Genomic DNA, 17630 nt, shown 5'->3' with positions numbered 1-17630 from the left:
TATAGTCACAAGTCTTAGATGCAAGAAGGGAGGAATGCTAAATCCTAAAGGACCACAATAAAACGTAAGTATTAATGTTCCTGAGTCAAAGGGGAAAAAACCCACAATCTTCCATTAAGTAGGATTTACAGTAATTACCAAAGATGATGCCAAAATGGGATCAAATAGCATTTCAGATGTCTGTGATGTGGGCCACCCTGGAGAGGTGACCAGGCACAGGATCTGGGGCTAGGCAGCCTGAGAGGCCAGAGACCAGGTTTCACAGCCAGGCTTTGGCTTTGTCACTAGCACAGTGGACAGGATACTTATTTTTCCTGCCGCCACTTCCTAAGAAATGTATTGGGGGGAAAATACTATATAAAACCAGATGTTCATTGATAATACATTAAAAATTCAAGTGTCTGTACGTAAGAGAGGAATCACTGGGTTCCACTCCTGAAGCCAAGACTACACTGTATATTAACTAACTTGAATTTAAATTTAAAAAAATTCAAGTGTCTACTGAATGAATGAAATATAATTTTTTTTCGTTAAGTTTTAGGAAGGATTTAAAGTGGATAAAAGATCCTGAGGTTACAGACTACAGAATAAACCCGACGTTGTATCTCAGGAGGAATGCAGAAGGAAATGTCTTGCATTCCACTGTTTGGAAGGCTGCCTTCTAGAATATCTTAAATCGGAATCCTTCAATGAAGACATGAGAGAACTATTAACAGATTTTTCCATATCCACTCCTAATCCAACTGGTTCCCCGTTCTTTAAAAGGCAGAACTGTCAGTCTGATGACACAGAATTCACACTTCATCAAAGCAAACTCCCAGGGACCACCTAGATCCTGTTGCTTGGGAAACCAATGGCTCCAATGTTGTTTGGACTCCCTGGGTCACAGGTTCATGCTTGCAGAAATGGCTGAGTTCAAGATATTTCCACTGTAAAACTTGCTATGAGATTCGATTATGCAATAATGGCCATAGCAGGGCTGGTTACGACTGCTCCATTACAGATAACTTATGCAGACGATGGTCATGACTTAGCTCCTTCCAAATACTGATGCCCAGATTATTCCACTGGACTTTTGTGGATGTCAGCGTGGTACTGGGTCAGTGGTGTAGATATGAACCACTCAGCTATTCATTCACTCACTCATTTTCTTATTTATTCAGGCTGTAGTTACAGCAGCCTTTCTATATACCTGGGAGGTTTAGTGATTCTTTTCTTCTTTTTTTTATATTTTATTTTATTTAATTTTATTTTATTATTCTTTTTTTAATATGAAATTTATTGTCAAATTGGTTTCCATACAACACCCAGTGCTCATCCCAAAAGGTGCCCTCCTCAATACCCATCACCTGCCCTCCCCTCCCTCCCACCCCCCATCAACCAAAGCATAAGAGACTCTTAAAAACTGAGAACAAACTGAGGGTTTATTCTTTTCTTCTTTTAAATGGCATGAAGAATAAATTATAGCACTCCTACACTTAACTGCACATGATCTCTCCTACCTGCCCATGCCAAAGCATTTCCAAAGCACTCCTGGTGAAAACAGCATGAGAAGGAATAGCTCAGAAGACACTTCCCTACACATTTCCTGCCTGGAAGCATCCTTGTCTCACTGCATCTAACTCTTACCTTGAGCCTTTCTGGACTCAGGGCTTCCAGCGGAGACAAGCGTTTCACACGTTTCCTCATGCGAGCTGGTCCCTCTCTCCAGTCCAGTTCCCACCTGGAGCAAAGTGTGGCTTCTGTCGTTTGGCCCCACAAGCCCAGCTCCCCAAAAAGCTGCTCCTGAATCTTGGCCCAGGCGTTGGCCGCCTTGATGTTGTTACATCTCCGTCTCTGGGAAGCAGAAGTACAGGGTCACCCTTAGACACATTTCCTCATGGGCTTGGCCCCGAACCTCTGGGGATGAACAGACCAAGCCCTCTTAATTGGTTGAGAAAAATTAAACCCTACAGGCAGCCCTGAGCACCCTCAGGGTGTGCAGTATACATCCTGGAGCCAGGAGCAGGCCAGGAGAAGATAGCGGTTTTTCAGCTCTGAGACCATTCAATCCAGGTTGGGGGAGGAGAAAACCATCTGCTCGCTGGCCTTCAGAACCATGTGACTGCTGGGTGTTGTGCAGAGCACAATAGGACCTGAAGGTCCTGACACTATTCATCAGAATAGGTTGGACAGAATGGACTTTATAAATGGAACACAGAATCTCACCACAACCCCTGCCCTTCAAAAATGATGCTGAAGATACTCCTTCCAGTGTCTGGACTGGAGGTGTGTGTATGTGTGTTGGGGAGGGGGGGGGCGGAATCACAGACCTGCCAACAATTGGTAGATCTGAGAAAGTCATCTCTGTCTCTGGACCTCAGATTCTCCAACTGTCAAATGAGAACTTTGGCCTAGATATCATCTAAGGGTCTTTCAAATCCTAATATCCTAGGAGTCTAGAATGTTGAAGAATTCTAGAATGTATGTGGAAACTAAAACCTTTGCTATTAATGACGATAATCCCTTACTGATGACATCTTTATAGTTTGCATATGTGGCACTTGACTGACCCCCCCCCCAAACTGCTTTTGTATGCCACACTGAAGTTGTCTCATCACCTGTCAAAGGAAACTTGACACCTGTCAGCTTTGACAGCGGAATCTGCTTTGTCTTTGGGGTGAACTTTTGCAGTTATTCAAATATTTGATGGTTATTTGCCCTATCTTTTGATTTTAAGTTTTCAGAAAATTGAAAGGTGTGTTAATGTTGAGAAGCACAAATCTCATCAACTTAACGTCAAGAGAAAAGAAATCACTATCATGCATCAGGGCCGAGCCCCTCACCTGCTGTATCTCCGTTCCTCTACCCAGCGGCACCATGCGTGAAGCTTGAAACTTTTAAATGATTTCTACTATCATCATAAAGAAATCAAGTCTGGGAGAGGAGACGTGGTTTCTCCAAGGACCACCGGGTGATGGAGCTGAATATAACAGACAATACAGCGCTCGTTCCATGGTCTTTGGGGTCAGACGAACCAGGGTTATCATCATGTTTCTGCTATTCTCTAGTCGTCTCATGGAAAGGGGCTTCATCAAATGCAGTTAATGATATTACAATAATAATAAAGCCATGGGTTTATGTAAGGATTAAATGAGACAATATTTTCAAGAGTCTTTATGCGGTGACTTTCTCAGTGTAAACAGTATTGTTATTGTGAATAAAGCAAATCCTATTTCAAAGCGAGATTATTTTGTTTCTCCACAGTTCTCACATTTATATCCCAAACAGCATTTTATATAATACTCCGACTGGTTAATAAGGAACTCCAGAAAAATAATGTCTGTCCTGTCCAAAGCCTTTTACAGGGATGAGGCTATATGAAATGAATACACGTTTAGGGAAAATATTTCAGCTCCCTGGAGATTGTCACTGGGTTTCGAATAACATATTAAGCTTCATAGAGGATGAGTAATCCCAAACTATTGGGTTGTCCACCTTGGATTTAAAATTAGTCTTTAAACAGTATCTTCTTCACCCCAAGGATCTACCTATGAACCTGGGGGTTCATGGCTGCCTGTGTCTTCATCACAGAGCAAATAAGTTGTTTCAAATACCTGCAGCCAGACAGGCATGTGTCAGTAGTGAGATCCCTCAGAGATGAGTGATTGTTTAGTCCGTGACAGAAAGCCACAAGTGGTCCCAGGAGAGAGGACACAGGATGATCAAACGGCAAAAGCCCTGAGTTCCCATACCTGCAAGGTGCTCTGCTTTTTTTTTCAATGTTTATTTGAGAAGGGGACAGACAGAGGGGGGCATACAGGATGGAAGCAGGCTTCACACTAACAGCAGAGAGCCTGATGAGGGGCTCGAATTCACGAACTGTGAGATCATGACTTGAGCCAACGTGGGACACATTACCGACTGAGCCACCCAGGCATGCCACCTTCAAGGTGCTCTCTAATGCCTGTGTTTCTGCATAAGGTAAGGTCCCCTTTCGGCTTCAAGCTCGATTGGGCCAAATGCTTAGAGACTTAGAGGCAGGATTTCTGGTACGTTAGAGGTAGCTATGACTTGGGGCTGAATGGAAACTTTTCAGTAGCATTAATGAGCTTTTCCTCTGGGCAACCAACCCTTCCCTGCTTTTGGTCCCCCATGCTTTGGAGGGGCTGATCCCAGCCCTGGCTTCAGTTCTGAATGTCATCCGAGTGGTGGAGGACGATTACAGGATGGGCTAGTGCACATGATTCCCCAGGATTGGAGATGGTGCTCTCTGAACCTATACGGAGCAGACAGTGCAGAGAGGCAGATGCATGGGTACACAGTTGGGGTCACCTGCCCCACGTCAGGGTGCCTTTATGCGCATCAGAGTGCCCCTGAGGCAGAGACAGTCCACAGGCATGTAGCTCAGCAAGAAGACACTGCCTTTGTGCAAGCTAGAAAATGGGTCCCCAGCCTTTACATGAACGTTGCCTAGTTCTAGGATGTACAGCCTGAGAGGGAGAGAGAAGAGAAAGGGAGAGAGAAGAAACAGGTTGCTTAGAACAGAGCTTAAACACCTGGATCCAGCTCTTCTTGAAGCCTCCTTCCCCAGATTTTTTAGTACCACAAAACTTCATTTGCTGCCTGAGCCAGTTTGAGCTGAGCTTCTGATATTTGCATTTGAAAGAGCTGTGACAAAAAACTTAATATACAGAAACTCAGCAAGAAATGGCAACAAACTGTTGGCCCTTAGAGAACCCAAAAGTGTGCGACAGAACACTGCTTCTCACATAAAAGAAAGGCCACTTCTAGGATGGCAGGCATCTTGCAAGAGCTTTAACCAGTAAAGCCTGAAATGTTTTAAAAACAGCACAGACAGAATGAGGCATTTCTGTCAATTATGGTAAGGAATTGCCATAAGAACAGGATGGTCTGGGCATAGAACCAGAGCAGCTGGACCACAGAAAAGAGAACAAACAGAATTTGGAAAAGGCAAATGGGAATCCTGGCAGGGCCAGAGTCGAGGAAACTGTTTTTGCCAGTACTTCTGGAGCAACAAGAAATTTGGGAGATTGGATATATCAAATTGCCTGATTTATTGGTAACATAATGATGGGATATGATGATGCTTGGATGAACTTCCAGGGCATTGGGTAATGTTACCTGGTCATGTTGCGGGCTCCTGCCATCTGTAGAGACCTCTCGGTTGTGGGCAACAGGCCAAGTTAGGGAAGTCTTACACCACGTATTACGGAGAGCCCTGTGGGCCGGGATACCTGAATCTCACTACGACCACCCTTCTGGGAGGGCTTCATTGAGTACACTCAGCACACGCTGTCCTTGAAGAACTTGGTGGGTTTCACTAGCCTGATCTCTTCACAGAATTTGGACCTGGCTTTTCTGGAAGTAGAGTGGGGGCTGCCCTCAGAAAATGTATTGCCCCTTAAAAAAGCAGGGTGGATGCTCTAGGCCCCATTATCTCTGGCAGATGGTGATTACCTCTGCATTCCTTTAAACGTTGAAACAATCTGTCTTAAATATTTAAACACTTGGAAAGTATCCTTATGGATTAGCCTCAAATGCTGATTTTCTCAAAAATACCTCAAACAGTAAAACTCTACACAACTTTCTGAAGCATTCTCTGAACCCCATTGAAGCCCACTGCTGAAAATGAACAAGGCCAAATGTTCTAGAAGGCTGGGGACTTTCCTCGTGGGCTCGGAGCCTCTGCCGAGGTTCTGTCCTTCCCCCACGAACTTTCAGTCTCACACATTCCAGCAGAAACTCACAAAGTACCACACAGCACATCTCTTCCAGTCATCAGCAAATCTCCCAGGCTCTTCCAACCGTAGGAAGAGAGATTCTCACATTCTCGACTGGGTGCTGATTTGGATGTTTAGACAAACAACACCCTCTATCTTGGAATGAAACAAGTGTGGCGAGGATGCCCATAAACAAAGGATGTAATTTTAAACAATTCATCGTATTTTCCCCCAAGAGCAATTGAATTTATTAGCTATATTGCTAATCCTGAAAGAAGTCAGTGAATACAAGTGGTGGGGCATTGATGTGCAAGGGCCTGTCCGAGGGGCTCAGATACCAAGCGGCTAAGCCAGCAGGGCACCCCTCCAGCTGTGCAGTGCAGTCAACAGTGTAGGTGCCATGAGGAGGTTCTTCTCCACACTGAGAGTCTGCTTCAGACCAGCTTGTGCGACCAGAGAAACAGGAATGTCTCCTGATAGCTTTGATAGCCGCATGTCCTGTAGACCCCCAAACCCCTCTTTCACCCCTGTCAAGTCTGATAAACTGCCCCTGTCCTTACTCACAGGATAGCTGGGGAGGCTATGTTGCTAACCTGTGTGTTTCTGGGGTGCAGGCTGCACAGCTCATGAATCCTTATTCCCGGGGGCATGTGTGGGCTCCCAAGTGAGCTTATTTGGAGGGAATTAGACCAGGTTACTTGGCCGAAGTTGATCAGAGCCGATTTTGTTCCCCTGACATTTGGGCAGGCCTTCCTTGGCCCCTCACCCCATCCCAGCCATGCCTCATGACTCCTTACACCCTATTACTCTACTCTTTATAGTAGAATATCCTAGAATTGGCCTCATCACCCTGCTTGTGGTTATTTCCTTACTCTTGGTCCTTCTATTGGGTTTTAAGAACCTTCAAGGCACAGCAGTGACATTATAACCTCTGCCTTTCCTGTACTTAGCATAGATTTTGGAACAGAGAAATCGTAAAGCAAATAGTATTTTTAGTGGGGTTTTAATACTATGTATATGTTGTGCTCTATTATTAGCAACAATTTTTTAAAACGTTTGTTAACAAAAATAAAAATAAAAAAATAAAATGTTTGTTAACAACAACACAGACTAAAGATGAACCTCTTAGCCATTCCATAACCGCACAATGGACATGTATTCCCTGCCAGTCACTTCTTGGTGCTCTATGCTTTCTCTTTAATTTTTACAGTTAGGAAATATTATCCCTTCTTTGAAAGGGGGACCCTGAGACTCAGACTACAGGCCTGGGACGAGGCAGACCTGAGACTCAACTAGAGATCTCACTGGCATGACAGTCAGTGCTCTTTACCTTGACTGTCCAGAAATCACACCTAGAGAGGGATTGTAAGTATCTACATCTGCCCTCATGGTGGCGACCCATTGAACTTAGGGTAAAATGCAAAATCCCTAAGGAGGCAGCAAGCCCTGTGTGTTGTGGCCCTGCCTCGTCTTCACCCTTGTTCATCTCCGGTTCAGGTCACCCAGTCGCTTCTTCTTCCAGTTAACTGGCGGCATCCAGCTCTTTCCTGATTAGGAACTTCCCACATGCCTTCCCTTAGCCAAAAACACATCCTCAGAATATTTCCGTCCATCCTCCTCCTCCAGATCTTAACTTAATGGTCACTTTCTTGGAGGGGGCATCTGATCGGCCCAAGTTAAATTCTCCCCACATCATAATCTCTCATTGTACCTGTATTTTCCGTGTCTCTTGCTCAACACGAGTAATAATGATCGATTTATTTGTGTAGTTATTTCATATCTATCCCTCCAGAGAAGTAGAGTGAAGTTACCAGAGAGTGAGGCCATGTCTGCTCTGTGTACAGTTGCACCTGTACAGGTCTGAGGCACTCGGGGTCGACACCTATTTACTAGTGAATGAATGGGTAGATGAGAGGATAAACATGCTGACTATTTCCTCAGCTGCTGACAGCGTGGGTCCACATTCACTGCACAGGTTACACAAGTAGGTCTGACTCGTTGCTGGCCAATTATTGACTTAGCCAACTAGGACTTAAACCAAAGGCCTTCCTGATTCTTTGCTCCAGGTCCAGGGTAGATTCCCGGCTTCTGTGCAGAGAAAAGAGCTGTTCTGCTTCTTACCTGGACATGATCTTTGTATAAAGATGCATATAGTTCCTGTCCTCTTCTTCTGTAGTTCTCGATACACGACACGAAATCCTGGAAGAGAGAAAACAGGCCACAGCTTAATGACAGTTGTGATTTCAGATAAAAACTTCTCCATTCTGACCAATTATCAGGGGAAATAACGGTTACAAGTTTTGTTGGTCAACTCAGTCACAACCTCATCAATAAAGACTTCACTTACGCTGACACCACACACACAGATATGCACACACGCACACACATGTGCACACACACATTCACACGCACACACACATACACGTCTGTGGGTTACTTCCACTTCCAGCTATCGTGAGCTAGCTTACAACAGGTCAGTCTTCCTCCCAAGAATAAAAAGAAAAGCCATATTTGAATAATCTCCTTTAAGGCAGCAGAGAGTACCAAGAGAGCCAAGATTTAAGATGTTAAGATCTTGGAGATAAAGAAAACTCACTGAGATGTGCCCAATGCCTGATATCTATGATTTTTTGCCCCTGGCATATTTGCAAGTTTGCAAATAACACAAGAAGTTGAGCTGAACAGAAAGTGGTGGGTAAGAAGCAGAAAAGCTTAACGGAAATTGTGATGCTTTCAGGTGGCTAAGGAGACAAAAATAGGAATTCAGGCTCACCAAGACACCTAGGCCATAAGAGACCAAGAGTCCAGAAATAGGACAGTACAGAGAGGCAAGCCCAGCTTTCTGCACTGATGTTCTCTTTTAAGCAGTTTCTGATTTACAAGCAGTGTAAGTTGTAAAAACCAACAAGATTTGGGCTTTATAGTGGGATCTCTCAAGGGCTGCGCCGTAGAAATAAAGGCGGATTGGAAATAGACCAGGTCTTACAAAGCTGAAACCTGACTTCCAACGGGCTCAAACTCTGAGTACATTATAGTGATCTGCCCCCACTCCAAGTACATGCCAGAAGGGAAAGAAAGTCCTTTCTGGAGAAGGATCCCACCATCTGAAGCCTCTAACTGAGAATTTTCATACGAAATGTTCAGTAGTCAAGCAGAAATTACTAGATGTGCCTGTTAAAAGGATGAACAGAAAAACAGATAATAAAAACATACCCCCACATATGTCCAGACATTACAGTTACCACACATGGACCTTAAAATAATGCAAGGTAGTCCAAAAAAGGCAGAATGGAGGCTTTTGCAAGAGATACGGAATCTATGAAAAATAACCAGATAAAAATTCTAAATCTGTGAAATGAATTAATTGAAATTAGAAACTCCATAGGTAAGTCTGACAGCAGAGTGGATACAACTGAACAGAGGGTGAGTAAAATGGAAGAAATATTCTTGCTAAATATGATGAGATATAAGTATGGAAAACACTTAAGACAAAGATAGTTAGATACGTATGTAATATAGAGAAAGCATCTAGCATATGTGGACTGGTGTCTCCAAAGGGGAGGAGACAAAGAAGCAATATCTGGAAAGTTAATGAGAATCTTCCCAAACGGGTGAAAGACTCATTGAGCCACAGATTTGAGAAATTCTGTAAACCTCAAACAAGAAAAATACAGTTAGAAAACCACCCAGAAGCCCATCACAATTAAACTGTAAAAAAGAAAAAATATTCAAAAAGATAGCAAAAGTTCTTATCATCTTTAAAGAGGCGACAGTAAGAATGGTAGGGGCCAGAAGAAAACGGAACATCTTCGAATCATGAAAGAAAAAAAAAACTGACAAGCTCAAAGCCTCTACCCAGTGAAAATATCTTTCAAAAATAAAGACAAACCAAAACATTTGCAGGCGAATAATACTGACAGAATGCATTACCAGCAGAACTGCATGAAGTGAAACACTGAAGGAGCTTTTGGGGTAGAATGAAAATGATTTCATATTGAAGCATATATCTTTGGAATGAATGAAAGACTACAGAAATGGTAAATATATTAGTATATCTAAATGAATTTTGGCTATTGGAAAACAATAATAGCAATAATAATAAAAACTTACAGGATTTAAAAAATAAGAATTAAAACACATGAAAAAATAACAAAAGATGGATGGGGTAAATGAAATAGTGTCCTAGGTTTCTTCAATTATAAATTTGGGGGGGGGGGCGCCTGGGTGGCTCAGTTGGTTGAGCATCCGACTTGGTCTCAGGTCATGATCTCACGATTGGTGGGTTTGAGCCCCATGTCAGGCTCTGTGCTGACAGCTCGGAACCTGAAACCTACTTCAGATTCTGTGTCTCCCCTCTCTCTGCCAGCCCCCCATGCTCTGTGTCCTTTTCTCTCTCTTGCTCTCAAAAATAAACAAACATTAAAAAATTTTTTTTTAATTTGGAAAAAGGGTCTAATTTACATTAGACTTAAATAAAGCAAATATGCACATTGTAATTTCTAGGCTAACCACTAAAAACATAATAAAAGAATATGTGACTTCCAGGTAATAGAAGGGAAGTACAATAATTTAAAATAGTTGATAATATGTTGAAAGAGGGGAAAAAGGAATAAATAACAGATATTACAAACAGAAAATTTTAAACAAGGTGGATTTAAACTAAAATTGTCATTAATTACATTCAACGTAAATAGAGTAAATGCTCCAAATAAAAGATAAACTGTATCAAAAAGGAAAACCTAAGTAAATGCTACTTAAAAAGAGATACTCCTTGAAATAAGGACACAAAAGGTTGAAAGTAAAATGATGGTAAAAAAAAATAAACTAGACGAAGGCTAACCAAAAGAAATGTGGTAAAACTGTACAAGTAGCAGTCTTTAAAGTAAGAAGTGTTATTAGGAATGAAGACGGTACTTCATAATGATAAAGGATAAATACACTAGGAAAGTATAAGTTCTAAATGTGAGGCATCTATTAATATAGCCTCAGAATATATAATATATAACATAACAGAATTGAAAGGAGAAGCAAACAAGTCTACAATCATACTGGAAGAAGATAACTTATTTCTCAGTAACTAACAGAAGAAGCTGACAAGAAATAGAAATAAAGAATATTTGAAGACTATAGTAGGCAAGCCTCATCTGATGAACTGTTTAAAAAATTGCAGAAAATAAATGATACAGAACGCTCAAATGGAATTACTACTAAAACCTGCCACAGGATGGAACATGGAACAAACATAAAATAATTTCAAATGGCCGAAATTACACAGAATATACTTTTTTGAACATAGTGGGATTAAGTTACAAGCAATTTTTTTTTAATCCCCATATATTTAAAAATTAAGCAATATTGTTTTAAGTAGCCCATAGGTCAAAGAAGAAATCAAAATGGAAGTTAGAAAATATTTTAGCCTAAATGAAAATGAAAATATCACATAATAAAGCATGTATGATAGAACTAAAACTTTTTTGTGGGGATATATGTAATATACCAATAGTATTATTAGAAAAAATAAGCATGTAATCTATCAAGAAATTTGAAAAACAATTCAAACCCAAGGAAAATACGTTTAATATCTCCCCCAGAAATTCTGATAAAGAAAAAAAAACAGTCAAAAGTTACCAAGAGCAGGAAAAAGAAAACGAGACATCATTCTAGATTCTACAAACATTCAAAGAATCATTATGAATAACTTTATGCTAATACATTTGAAATTTGGATGAACTACACACACACATTCCCCGGAAAACATAACTTACCAAAACTGATACAAAAAGAAACAGAAAATCTAAATTGCGCGATGTCTATTACAGAAACTAAATCTGCAAATAAAACTCCCCCAACAAAGAAAATTTCAGGCCTGGGCATAAACAGTAATTAGAGGATGAGAGACCAAATTTGAGAAAAAATTCAGTGGAAATCAGCAATAGATAAAGCATAATGTGTCGCTACATAATTAATACCAATCCTTCTTAAATTTCCAAAAAACAAAAACAAAAACAAAAACAAAAAAACAGAAGAAGAGGGAACACTTCTAAACTCATTTTATGAGGCTAGCATCATCCTGATACCAAAGCCAGATAGATGTCACAAAAAGGAACACTATAGGCCAACATACCTGTAAACAGAGATGCAAAAATCCTCAATAAAATGCTAGCAAATAGAATTCAACAGCACATTACAATAATAATACACCACGACCTACTAGAATTTTTCCCTAGAATAAAAGGATGATTCAACATCTGCAAATCAATCAATGTCATATACCACATTTACAGAATGAAAGAACAAAAGAACATGAGCACCTCAAAAGACACAGGGAAAGCATCTAACAAAGTTGAACATTTATTTATGATAAAGCTCTCAAAAAAAGAAGTATAAAAGGAATTTACCTAAACATAATAAAGGCCATATGTGAAAAGCCCACACCTAACATCATAATCAGTGGGGAAAACCAAAAGCTTTCCCTCTAGGATCCACCAGAAAGCAAAGATGCTCACTGTTACCACTTCTATTCAACATAGCACTGGGAGTCCTAGTCAGAGCAATTAAATAAGAAAAATAAATAAAAGACATCCAAATTAGAAAGGAAGAAGTAAAATTATTTCTGTTTGTAGATGATATAATCATATATGTAGAAAACCCTACATACTCAACCAAAGAAGAAAGAAAGAAAGAAAGAAAGAAAGAAAGAAAGAAAGAAAGAAAGAAAGAAAGAAAAGGAAAGGAAAGGAAACTGTTAGAACTAACAAATGAATTCAATAACGTTGTAGGATACAAAATCACCATACAAAAATGAGTCATGTTTCTATACACAAAGAACAAACTATCCAAAAAGGAAATTAAGAAAACAGTTCCACTCACAATAGCAACAAAAAAAGCAAAATAAAATAAAGTAGACCTGTCTTCTCAAATAAAACAACTGACAGTATTTTCTGACAATGATAAAATTAAGCTTTCAAATTTCAAATATTAGAATGTTAGAAAACGTATATCTGCCTCTATAAGCTTGACAGTAGCTAAAATTTTTAATATTGGTGGGGACATGAACATGTTTTTTCCATATTATCCAAGGAAATGTGTCAACATTAAGGAGATCTACGTAACTCAAGGAACCAATATTCCAAAAGCATGTTAGACGTATGTTATAAAATCATGTATGAGTTAAAATATCCAAAGTGCAAAACAGATCAATATGTTTAATGGACAAAAAAATTCACTGATAAAGGTTTCAACTAACCTTTAAGAAGCTATTACTTGTTGAGTTTTGGTGGAGTATCAAAGAATGTCTATAATTTCCTTTCTGAATTCAAACTGCATATCTACAGGGAGCTAGATTTTCTTCATATATTTCAACCAAAAAAAAAAAAAAATACAGTACAACTGATTGAGTAAAGAAGCAGATACAGGAATTGAATCCAACTGTCCTCTTACTAAGTCAGACAGATATTAAAGAGACCTGCAAAAATATAAAACAATACTCCCCTTTTAATAATTTTTATTTTGAAAAACATATTCATTAAAAGTGCTATTTATTTTTAAATATAATGGATTTATTACTGTTACTTTTAAATGAATTAATAAAATGCATTACTTTTTAAATTTTGTCTTAATTTCTAATGTGGTAAATATCAATAGATACAATAAACATAAACAAGGCTTTTTGGAGTCCCCAGTCATTTTTAAGAGGGTAAATGGGTCCTAAGAATATTGTTCTAACACTATGAAAATCAATAAATTACCACTCCATGCAATGACATAGATAAATTGCACACAGTCTGGAGGGAAATAAGCCAGAGAAAAGCATATATACTATGTCATTTCATTTACATAAAAGTAAAAGCATGAAAAACTAATGTGTGATATTAGAGGCTAGGATAATGGTTCCTCGGAGAAAAGAGGGGTCTAGTGACCAGGAAAGAACATGGGGTCTGGGAGTGCTTCTGGGTAATATAATATAACGCTATATTTTCTTCTCTGAGTACTGGTCACATGTTCACTCTGTTAAAATTCTTAAATGTGAATATTTGTGATCTAAACACTTTTTTCTATGTGTGTTACATTTCAATAAAATAAAAAAAGTGTTTATCAGCACAGATTCAAAAATATGAAAACAATATAATTGTAAAACCCCACTTAACAGTTTTGAAGTAGTGGGAATAGAATGATTTCTTTCTTTTCTTTGATTTCCTTTTTTTTTTTTTTTTGCAGAATTTTCTTTCATATGGCTGTTTACACATATTTACACACATTTATAAGTAAAGCAATCATTATGAGCATTGTAAGTGACATAAAATGGTGACAAATTTGACTAATTTTACATCTAAGGCAGAAGCCCAGACCTCTTTCATACACGGTGCTCTGGAGACTTGCAGCAGAAGAGAGCTCTTGGGGAGCACTTGGACACAAAGCAGCTCCTGTCACGTAGCACATGTGCCACACATCTTGCCAAAAAGGGATGGATGGGCCTTGTGTGGGTGACCCCAGGGGCTTAAATGGGACCAGAGCAGGGAGTTTCTCAGGCAGGCAGACTCCAGCAAGACATGTGACAACATGTCCAGACTTCCATGTTGCTCTGTGTTGCTAAGTGAGGGTCTGGAGGTAGAAAGAGAAGTCCAGGGACCTTGGTTCTTGGTCCTTACTACCCACAGTACATGGGCAAACCACTTGATATGTCTTGAGATTTGATTTACCATCTATAAAATGAGGTTAACAGTATCTCTTCTGATTATTCCAAATAGATGTTATGAAGATAGGGTGAGACTGTAGAATGAAAGTACTCTGTAAACTGAAAAGGGTCACCCAAAGAGACTATTTGTATGTAGGTCACAGGTAAGATCAGTTAAAAACAGTTGACTTAGATGGTCTCTTCGAACTTCACAATTAGATAAAATTCTGTGTGAGTTAAGTTATAAACCATCTTTACTCTTCAAAAAAATAGCCTAGCTACAATAGCTATAGCCCAGGGGTGTTTGCATCCTTGCTCAGATACTTCATTTCTAATGTCAAATTTACTCTCTATTGTTAAGTTCAGAAAACATTCATTGTCCTTCTCCTATTTTTCAGGCGCTGGAGTACAAAGATGAACCTCATATCTGGTTTTGTGGAATGTGATGGAAGAGACAGATGGTTATGAGCTGCCATGACCAATGTTGAGACAGAGCTATGCACAGGACATGGTAACACAGGACCCAGTAAATACACAGAAGAGGAGACCTCATCACCAATCATGTTCAGGGAAGGTTCTGTGGTTGAGATGTTGCTTTAGCTGTATGTATCTTAAAGGAGAGGTTTTAAATAGAAGTCTGATGTGGTCCATTAGCATTTTAATTGCTCACTCTTACAGCAATTTGAAAGACGAATTTAATGAAGGAAAGACTGGAAGTAGGGAGCCCCCTTAGGACACTACTGTCACAGTACAAGTGAGACATTAGATGGAGGAATGAGTAAAGTGGAGAAGTCAAATTCAAGAACTATAAGAAATGTAAAATTGGTAGGAATCAGTGACTGTATGAGAGAGTAAGAATTTCTCCAAAATTTCTGGTTTGCCTAATTGAGTGAATTAAATTAGATAAACTAAGAAAAATTAAGAGAGGATGCCTGGGTGGCTCAATCAGTTAAGCTTCCAATTTCAGGTCAGGTTACTATCTTGTGGTGAGTTCGAGCTCCACATCGGGCTCTCCGCTGTCAGCGCAGAGCCGTCTTTGGATCCTTTGTCGCCTTCTCTCTCAGCCTCTCTCTCTCTCTCAAAAATAAATATACATTTAAAAAAGAGAGAGAGAGATCACAAGAACAAGAGAAAGCAAGTTTAAATGATGTGATGTGTAACACGCCGAATTCAAGTGTCAGAGGTATGGCTGCACATCCCTAGAATAAAGCTCAGATGAGACATCCCATGTTGATGAATTTGTGAGTCATGACCAACCAGATGATAGGAAAACCCTGAGAGATGATAAGATCCCTCCTAGAGAGTAGGTACAGAGAGGAGACTGGGGAGACAAGGTACAAAAGCTGGAAAACACTAGCAAAGTTTGGGCCAGCAGGAGAAAGGTTAGAGAGGTTTAAGGAAAACCATAAAGAGAGGCCATGGAAGCCAAGGCCATGCGACCACAGTGAATGCACCAGAGAAGTCCTGTAAGATGAGGCCTGAAAACATCCATTGGATTTGTCTGCAGGAACTGGTCATTGGCAACTTCTGAGAGTTGTTTCAGAGGGATGATTAGATAGCACTAAGTCAACTAGAAATAGGATAAGGAAGTGGAGACCATGAGTATAGGCAACTCATTCAAGAAACTTGACTCTGAAGAAGAGAAAAAGAGGTGGGAGAAGGTCATAGGATAAAAGAGGAAGAATAGAACTCAAGTGTATTACCGCACTGAGGGGAGCTTGGCAGTGAATGGGAGACAGTTGAAAAGCAAAGGAAAAGGTCCCTGATGGTGCAGGTTCTGCCAGATAAACGAGAAAGGATGAGATCGGCAGCCCAAGTAGAGGTTGACCTGACTACTGGGGGAGGGAGAGGCTCTTCGTGCTTGGAGGTGAAAGGAAGGACCTAGCACTTTACAGAGGACAAAGAAGTTTCCATGTGCATTATCACATTTAATATTCAGTCTCCTGACAAATCTGTATGATGATAAGTGGGATAAGCGAGGGTGAATGACTCCAACAAAACACTCCAAGGAAGTGGAAGCCCCGGAAGATGAGCTCTTGGAGGCCGCCATCACGTGTGTCTCCCCCATGCACATTTCCACCCCGCGTGTCTCCACAGTGCTAGGCAAACACTACTCTCCTGTTGGGCTTTGAGAACTTTCATGCTCTAGAAAGTTGTCACACTTGGTATGTAGAGACAGGAGGTGGGCGATTTGGGTCGGTTCAAGGGCACAGGCCCATCTGCCTGGGCAGCAGTGAATGTGGCACATGGATCAGGGACAAATTCAGAGCAGAGCTCTGCATCGTTTATTGGAACTAAATAGCCTTTGCTTAGCAACTGCCTGTGTGTTAAAGAGTTTGAGAACCTCTGAAGTAGAACAAAGGGCCTCAGAAGGCTGTTTGGAGGTTTGAGAGGGTCCAGATCTGGTTTAGAGCCCGTGCCCTGCTGTCCCAGTGCCTCCTTAGGGAAGGGCTTGGCTACAGAATCCAGACCAGATCTTGGACTGGGGAATGGGGCATATCCCACTGTGGGCTCACCTGTAAGTGAGCTGACCTCGGCTTGGTAGGGCCCACCTTTGCCAGGGCACCCCTGGGGCTGGCCAGATGCTGGTGACCCTCTTGCCCACATGGCCCCACAGGAAGTGCCTGCTGTCCTCTGATGATGGTCGTTACACTTGTTTGTTTAAAGCATCATTAGCCCTGTAATCACAGCTGTGTGGCCCTGCAAACACAAGGAAGGCCAGCATCTGAAGACAGCCCCTCAGACTCTGCTCAGGAACTTGGGGCCAAGATTACAGCTAGAGCTCCTGGCCTCTCCAGCCAAGCACCACACGTGCTGGGTCCAGGACTAAACTCTTCACCTGGACTGTTATCTACTGTGCGCTGACACTTTGTACATCTCTTTTGAATCCTCACCATTTTCTCTGCTTGTAATTTCTTGCAAAGAAACCCTAAGATACATACACAAACATTCACTGACAACATTTTCCACCATCCCAGGTATAGTAGCACAAAATGAAACAACGTAAATATCAACACATGGGAGGCTGGCTCTTCCTTATGAGACAGTATTATGCAGTCATACAAATCATGCTCTCCCAAAACGCCACCACTAGCCCACATAGCACCTTTGTGTCCCTTTTTGGGCAGATACTGTCCTGGACCTGGATGGATGACTTGAATAATGGAAAAAAGGCTGGATTTCAGCTTCCTGTTGCCACTCTGGCCAGATGCCTTTGCGTGCAACCTATACAA

The 17630-nt window shown here is 40.8% G+C and overlaps 1 protein-coding gene across 6 annotated transcripts in view; it reads right to left on the bottom strand.

Annotated features, from left to right (window-relative positions):
• WDFY4 (WDFY family member 4) overlaps positions 1 to 17630 on the bottom strand; it is a 306252-nt gene that overhangs the window by 108808 nt on the left and 179814 nt on the right. For all 6 annotated transcript variants that reach the window (XM_042959970.1, XM_042959972.1, XM_042959973.1 and 3 more), the window contains 2 exons: positions 7845 to 7922; positions 1630 to 1836 (listed from right to left, as the gene is read on the bottom strand). In XM_042959970.1, the coding sequence (XP_042815904.1) occupies positions 1630 to 1836; positions 7845 to 7922 (285 nt within the window). The remainder of the gene's footprint in view (positions 1 to 1629; positions 1837 to 7844; positions 7923 to 17630) is intronic.

This window comes from Panthera tigris, chromosome D2 (assembly GCF_018350195.1).
Source record: "Panthera tigris isolate Pti1 chromosome D2, P.tigris_Pti1_mat1.1, whole genome shotgun sequence".
Lineage (NCBI taxonomy): Eukaryota > Metazoa > Chordata > Mammalia > Carnivora > Felidae > Panthera > Panthera tigris.
Note: the sequence above shows the minus strand (reverse complement) of the source record. Positions and strands in the feature narration are given on the sequence as shown.